Raw genomic sequence first — 8177 nt, 5'->3', positions numbered from 1 at the left:
ACCACAAAGTAATCACTAAAGTGGTGCAATAAATACAATGTGGTAAAATGGCAATGCAGCTGATGCATTATGTAAGGTTCCTCAATGCACGCATAGGCATTCATTATGAAAGGTTTCTCAATGAGTACAACAGACCAGGACACGAGTAAAGAAGACTAAAGCATTTGTTTTGTATCCTTGCCTCCCGCCCCTGTGTGTTGTGTACTTGCTGTGAAACCTTTGATAATGAATTCCCATGGGCTGGCCCAGTATCCTATACTTTTACACGGCTGCGACACAGCTCAACACGCATGCTCTTCGGAATACCCATGGAGTGCGTCAACAAACCTGTGCAGGACGTGACAGAGCTCCACTGAGAGCTGCAGATCCTTTCCCAGAATCTCACTCGGCAAGGGGTGACTCAGCAGCTGGTGCAACGCTTGCAGACACACGGGAACGCATTCGGGGGTGTCGGAAACCCGCTGGCCGCACAGCGCCTCCATGCAGATGCCTGAAAGAGACGACCAATGAGGCATAAAAATGACAGAAAGCCATGTGAAAGTGGCAAAAGAACAAGAACCACTACAAAAAAGAAAAAGAACACTGCTTGTATTTATATTCTCCAAGCATGGACCATGAAAATTCTACTTAGACTGTTCGTTGATTGAGGTGAAACTTGCTGAAATTTAGTATATTTATGCGCAGATTCCAAATAAGCAGTTTAAAATAGCAACATTTACACTGAAAGCTCGTTATAATAAACCCAGATACAATCAAATACTGGTTATAATGCAGTTAATGAAAAATAAACTTGCAATGTAGTGTTAGAAATAAACCTTTATTACAAATTTTTGGATATAATGAACTTGTTTTCATGCAAGATGCAACTTTATTATACGGAGGTTCGAGTGTATATGTTTTTTGGGAGCAAAGCTTGGCTAGACTGAGAGAGTTACAAAGTGAATTAGCATACCAGAATAACATGGAATGAAAACTGTATGCAAGAAAACAAAAATGTATTTTCTAAACCCATTTGAACAAAAGTTATAGCATATTGAACATTTGTGCATGAGTCTATGTGAAGCTGGGCGGTCACAAATGCTCAACCAACCATGACCTCTATTCCAATAGATTTATAGCATCCATTATTGTTTTCTTGCATACAGTTTTCATTACAAATTATTCTACTATGATGATTCACTTTGTTTCATTCTGTTCTATCACAGAATGTGTAAAAATTTCTATCTGAGACTAAAAAACTACAGTGCCACATTCCTTAAAAGAAAAAAGAAGTCACTTCAAAACACGAGAAAAAATTTTTTAGTTTATCTTGTGTCTTGCCTGCACCAGAGACACCTTGCAGTTGATTTACCATTCAGGTAATATTGTACGAATCTGTTATTGTCGTTCAGTTAAACCCCATTTTTATTTGCATTCATTAATGAGCTGTAACGAGATCTTTTTGTTGGTAGCAACTGAACTTGCCAAGTTGACGGCTTACACAACCTACAGAGGCCACAAGGCCCGGGAGTTTGAAAATGATGGTTGTGTCCTCTAACTATTTGTCTTCAACTAATGAAATAATTGCAGTTTTCACAGTCTGTCCTATGTGAGATACAACTGAACATTAATACTATAATGAAAACAGATAAAGTGAGTTATAGGAATTGGGACAGTCGTGCAATGCAGCAACTAATTCACTGTAACTGTATTAACCGCCTTGGGTTTAATGCTGCAAAACCCCATGATTATGAGAGGATGTACTGCAGTGACGTGCAGCAGAAATTTTGAACACTTGGGGTTCCTGGACGTGCACCTAATTCTAGGTACACAGGCCTCAACCATTTGTACCTTTATAGGAAATGCGACCACCGCGGTGAGGATTCGATTCCGTGACCTTCAGATCAGCAGTCGAGTGCCATAACCACTAGACCATCATGGTGGGTTTATATTTGCTATAAATAAAATATGCTTATGCCACCATTAGTACAGCCAATATCTTTAGTCTAAGGGAGCTTGATTTGCTTCAAGCTCATCATACCGATTCCCATACAACTCGTTCTAAATCATTGAGCAGCTAAACACTACTGAGAGCTTTCAATTCAATTCATTTATATTTCATTCATACAGTATTTTTGTGCAAAGAAATGCTGGGCTAATAACCAAAGGCCAGTGCAGGCCCATAGTTAATATATACATATAGCAGCTACAACATCATGTGCATATCTGATTCTCAGGAATAAAATGTTAATAGTCAGGCAAGAGTGCATTCTACACTAGCTCCACAAAGAAATAACTTAGTACAGGATGAAGTACGTCAGAACTTCGAATGTGTAGGCAGCCGAGCGCCGATCAAACAGTCTCACCAAAGAGCAGGTAGAACCAGTCACGGTTGATCTCCTGGGGCGTCTGAGATTGCGAACTGCGAGACAGGTGTAGGAACGACTCTCCGCCGCGCAGTCCTCCCGTTCCGAGCCCATCGGGTGGCGCCTCCTGGTGCAGACCACCTTCGAAGCCGCCGCCTTGTGTCAGCCAAAGCGATGCGGCGTGCAGGATGGGCGGCCATGCATCCCGGTAGTGGGGTCTCGCCGACTCCACCGTGTCGGACGTGTAGAAGGCTCCGCCATCATGGGGCAACTGACTTGAGAACTCTGCACGAGGGCAATACAGTTTTTAGATCAGTGTTGGGAGGAAAGCATGGCATTGGTGCTAGTGGTAACGTTTCAGTGGATCAAAAAAAAGATGTCTTGCCAGCCCGTGTGACCCTTTGCTATAAAAAGGGGTTTGATTACAGTCACTCGTTTATAATTGGGTTCTATATTATATACAAGACGTTCATTTACACTAATTACAACTGCTTTGGAGAGCCGAGCAACTATGTTTGTTCGTTTGTGAAAGGTCTCTGTCACTGCCTCTTCAGCCACAGAGTCGCCCCGCACTAACCACTCTCCCTCACTCTCTCATTAGCCATGCGCCGCACCGTCCGGTCTTGCGAACAGCAGTCTTTCTCCAGCAAGGAGCAGTCAATTCCGTTCCCTGAACATATGCACCGGGGTCCCAAACACCCAGCCTATTCCGTGGGAATCCCCAAGTGTCAATCAGGGACTCCACAATGGTTTGGGAGAACCGGAAGATCGTCAACACTCTTTGGTTCTCTGCCGCATGAAGTAGTCTGTAACCGGGCTACTGTTGCATTCAGACGTAGAATTTCTGTGGGATATTTACAATAGCTTTGATACGAGGCCTGAATAGTTGCAGCATTTCTACGGTCATGACAGATTACAGCGAATTGTGCAATGCTTCATTTCGATGGCAGCACTTCCGCTTGCTGATGACTTGCAGCATAACCATACCCACACGCTAGTTGTCACAGTGGTATGATCAATGAAAATGTGCACGATATAATTTAATTTATTTCATTTTTTTTTGAATTCCGAGTTGTCACAAGCCCTCCCTGATAAGACAAATTGGTTGAAAATTTTTAGGCTGAGTCAATTTTGTCAACCACAAACTACAGTGCCGCGGCATTTTAATGAAGACCCCGCAAAGATTATGCTAAATTAAATTGAACCAGCTAAAATACATAGAATGACAGCAGGTGCCTATGCTATGAAATGAAATAAAAAATGGTGCCAAATTTCGTTCTGAGAGAAAACTGGTCGATGACAATTACATGTACAAACGTGCAAAATATAATTACACTGAAGTAATTTAACCTTTGCTGCCGACTACGGGTATTCAGCGCCAGAGCAATCAGCGGGCAACAGTCAGTCGTCTATTTTGTACGAGCTGCAGTTTTGTTTGGCATATTAATGGAGAATGTGTTATTAACTGTTTGGTAGAGTACTCCCTCATTGACGCACAGAAAATGTGGGCTAAAGAATGCACATACTTTCATGTACAGTGTCTACAATCTGAGTCATATTGGTGTAATGTTGATTCAACTAAGTACTTACAACAGAGTCAACATTACCTTTAGCAGCACTTTTGCAGCAACATTACAGTAATAAGAAATTGTTCATAGCAGTTGTCATATTTAAAAAAAAAGAGATGTCGCTTTACAATCGCAGTAACTGGCAATCCCAGCCTATCTACTGGAGTTCTGTAACCTTTTGCATGCACAACCGTGGCACGACCAGTACTACGTAATTATAATGGCATAATGCAAACACTATATTGAACCTCTCGAATACTTTCACAGTAAAAACGCTTAAGCTTTGCCTTTAAGAGTTGAAAGCGATTGCGACAATCTGTTTCTAGTACGTACTGGAAACACTTAGTGCATGAAATCTTTACAGACTTGCTATGCACCCACTACGTGGCCTAAAGGGAATGAGGGCAGTGATGCCTACTCCTTTTATAGTGGGTTAGCGGCTTTAAAACCATGAAGTCATTATAATATCGCATGTTGTGACGCCGGATGGCATTGTACGCTTGTACCATGAATTATTACTGCAATATTTCGTGTTGCGTTGTGAATCGTGTGCACAAGATGCATGTGTTTGTAAAGAATGAAAGTTACTTTCACTGTATTTCCAAGAATAGGAAGTTATTTTCACTGTATTCACAAGCAGACGCATGGTTGCTTGGTAGAACACCCACTTTCCACACAAATGGCTCGGGTTCAAACTTCACTGGGACTCAGAATTTTTTATTATTTATTTTATTATTTGCATCTTTCTCGATTTTTCGTTCATGCACAAGAGGATAATTTTCCGCTCACAACCAATGACGCCGACGCTAGAATTTCTGTGAAATGAGCTCTTCAACGCTATCACGTGAATATAGATTTGATATAGGAAAGCCTTTTCGATGTCTGTGGACATTTAAACAACCCCGAGGCATGACAAGTCCCACATGACATTGCAAGCACACAGATTGGGTTACATTGCTGACAGTCTCACCTGCGGCAGAGACAGTAGAGCATGGTCCTTGAGCGCTGCCAGCCAGTATCTGCTCAGGCAGAGAAGCTCGGGGGAGACCAGCTTGAGCAGGGACTCCCTGCCTGCTGTGTCGTCTTCGCCAGCATCGTAATCCTCCTGGTCGCTCGAATCGACGCTGGCACGCTTGTTGGGTGCAACTTTTTCGTGCTCTTTCTCCATGGCCACTATGTACACCTACAATGGCATCACGGACGATGGCTGTCAAGTGTTATTGGTGCAAGGGCAGCTGAAGCCAAAGAGCGTCAACGTGAAACCAACACATTTATACACAGTTATAGGCTTCAAACTCAATCTGCAGCACGGAAATTGGCTATAGGCATGAACTTTATCGACAGAAGTTACTCTAAAACAGTTTACCTCGATGATGAATATACGAGCAATGGCTAAGTCACAGATGCAGTACAATAAGGGGGAGTCTGAAAACCTTGATACACAAAGCTCATCTGCACAAGAAGTGCGAGGGCTCAGACACCTGTTTGTGCTTATGGCTAGGACATTGATGGCTAGAACAATCTCTACGAAGGCAACCTTTCACAAGGACTCTCTTGTAGTTGGAAAGTGAAACTTATTATGAATATAGAAAGATATGAAAGGTAAGGGGGGAAGGGGATAATGTGTTATGTGCATCGTCTTTAATATGAACGATTCATTCTTGGTCAAGTCTAGCACGTTCAATTAGGATATGAGTAACAGTTAGGCTCGCTCCACCGCATTACAGAGATTTCGAGGCCTTCTCGTCTTCAACAGTCCCTCTTTCAGGAGGGAAGGGGAGGAGAGAGGGTGTTGTGTGAATGATTATGACAAGGTGTCTTTTTTCTTTTCTGATATTTCGCGCTCAAACTTGTTGCTACGCTTAATTACAACCCCCCAAACAAATGATGGCAGCTCCACTCACAAAGCCGCGGCAGGCCTGCCAATCCCCTGTGAGACAGTCGTACTAGCCGATTTCCGTTTGAACCAGAAGCTATTTTTCTCGGATAATGCAAACGCGAAGCATATCAAGAGTATAACATAAAGTCTCATATAGTAAAACCTAGACTAGAATCTGGCCAAACTGTCTACACAAGCTCCTTCGACGGCGCTTGTACACACAAGAGAATTATGTTAAGTACAGGCTTGGGATGAATCACATTCTTGAGATTCGCAAAGCTTGTTTGCCGAGTGTTAAACAAAGTGATATAAAGTTATTTTTAATTCAGACCTGCTTCATTATTTTGTATGTAAAAATTATTACAAAAAGTTTCCGTGACCTAAAGATGTGAGTGAAACCTGGACAAATTTAACCACCAGGGCATGCATTCCTCTGCCATTGTGTCAAATTTGGCATCAAGAGATAATGAATCATTTCTTACAACACTTTAAAAAAACATTCTCGTTTTTCGCCCGAAAGCACACATTATCTATTTATGTAAATAACAGTACAATATTAACTGAGAAACACTTAACGTTTCATCTGCTGCCACGTCAGGTGTGTCTGTCCAAATGGTCTGTCCCCAACGCACCTGTTGCTTTATTGTGAAGTTGAGTCATAGCAGCGAGAAGGTGTGTCTGCTTAGCTTTGCCGTAATTTTGCAGTCAATTTAAACGAGTTTTAGGAAGAAAGGAATGCGAAAAAACACAAACTCAATGCAATATCCTGCACTGGCATGGGATGCTACATCTATGTGCAGCTGTGAGTGGATGACGCTTCGCTTAAACTGTCAAATTCAACTTGTAAAACTCCGACGTCGCAGAAAATCAAGAGACCTAGCGGCCTTCAGCCTCTTTGAACAACAAAGGCACTGCTTTGGTGCTTTGCACCATGCCCCACTACCGACTGTGGGCGAAGAACGAAACTGAAACTGTAGAAAAATCCGTTCTGAAGCCTGTACTTCCCATAATTCCTATAGGGGGTACACGATCGCAGTGCCATATTCCTCTCTAGGTATTACTGTATGAAACTCTATGGAGTATGTAAATCGTTAGGGTTTTACATCCCAAAACCACTGACGGGCACCGTAGTGAAAGGCTGCGGAAGTTTTGAACATCTGGTATACTTTAACATGCACCTAAATTTAAGTATATAGGCCTCCAGCATTTCACCTTCATTGAAATGTCACCACAGCGGTAAGGGTATGACCCTGTGAAATTTCAGTCATCAGTTGAGCACCATAAGCACTAGACCACAATGGCAGACAAATATAAATAATTAAAGGCTTCTGGTTACCACCCAGAACATTACGTTTGGCTGAGCAGTGATGTCAGAACCTTCACAAAATTCACCAGAATATTCAAGACTTTTACCTAAAACCTGTGACATAAACGTGGGAGTGTATGAGAAAAGTCTATACATTGAACATTTTAAAAATGCTTGATGTCACAAGAATGAGTAAGCGCACTGGGATGGCGCATTCGTTAATGCAAATCATCTGTGGGGAGGAACAGCCATGGCTTTGAACAGAGCTGAAATTTTTTTTACTTTGGTTGTAACTGAGTTTAGTGTGATAAAGCTTTTTGGTATGTCAAGTTGAACACGACGGAATGTGAAAAATCACGTAAATACTTCACTGCGAGTTCTACCTCTACGGACAGCTCACCTCAGCCCAGGCCTTCAGGATGGCCAGTTTCTCGAGGGTGGAAGCGCTCTCATTATACAGCAGCGAGTTGGCCCCCTTCTGTAGCTTGGTCAGCGACGACACCAGCAGCTGGTGGACTCGTCGAAGGTCGTTCAGATCGCGAGCCACACCGCTGCCAATCCAGGCACTGCAAACCTGCGCACGAGAAGCAGTAACTGGCACGTTACGAATGACCACATACATGTACTAATAAGGAAAAACCTAGCACCCATGAGAATTTAAGCATGAGTCGACAGCATGGCAAATGAGCACCAGTCGCTGGCTACACGACAGTTGAGCCAGGGGGCCAGGTTATGTAAGAACACTTTCACCATCGTGCTCTTACAATACGAACATAGACACATGACTAAATCATGTATTTAGAAGCTCTTTAGAGATACACATTGTATTAAGCTAACAAGCTGATGAAAGGAAACAAATGCCCAGTCAGGTTTTGTTTAATTGCCTGTAATGGCACTCAAGGTATGTCACCCCTTGAGAACATTTCTTAGAATTTTTTTTTTTTTATATATTTTGGCTGCCTGTTTGCTAAACAATACTTAGAAAAAAAAGAAAATATGCTTTTATGTTAACTGTGCAAGATGTACCTGCATTTTCTCAATTTCCTACTGGGTGCAGTACAATAAGATTTGACTCGCAT

General features: G+C 42.3%; 1 protein-coding gene across 2 annotated transcripts in view; it reads right to left on the bottom strand.

Annotated features, from left to right (window-relative positions):
• Positions 1 to 266: 266 nt before the first annotated feature.
• Positions 267 to 8177, bottom strand: part of LOC142795625 (HEAT repeat-containing protein 5B-like) — a 29682-nt gene continuing 21771 nt past the window's right edge. For both annotated transcript variants that reach the window (XM_075886094.1, XM_075886095.1), the window contains exons 15-18: positions 7499 to 7672; positions 4887 to 5096; positions 2346 to 2634; positions 267 to 490 (exon numbers count right to left, since the gene is read on the bottom strand). In XM_075886094.1, the coding sequence (XP_075742209.1) occupies positions 282 to 490; positions 2346 to 2634; positions 4887 to 5096; positions 7499 to 7672 (882 nt within the window). In that variant the 3' untranslated portion in view covers positions 267 to 281. The remainder of the gene's footprint in view (positions 491 to 2345; positions 2635 to 4886; positions 5097 to 7498; positions 7673 to 8177) is intronic.

Source organism: Rhipicephalus microplus, unplaced genomic scaffold (assembly GCF_043290135.1).
Source record: "Rhipicephalus microplus isolate Deutch F79 unplaced genomic scaffold, USDA_Rmic scaffold_773, whole genome shotgun sequence".
In the NCBI taxonomy this organism is placed as follows: domain Eukaryota; kingdom Metazoa; phylum Arthropoda; class Arachnida; order Ixodida; family Ixodidae; genus Rhipicephalus; species Rhipicephalus microplus.
This window is presented reverse-complemented; position numbering and strand designations above follow the sequence as displayed.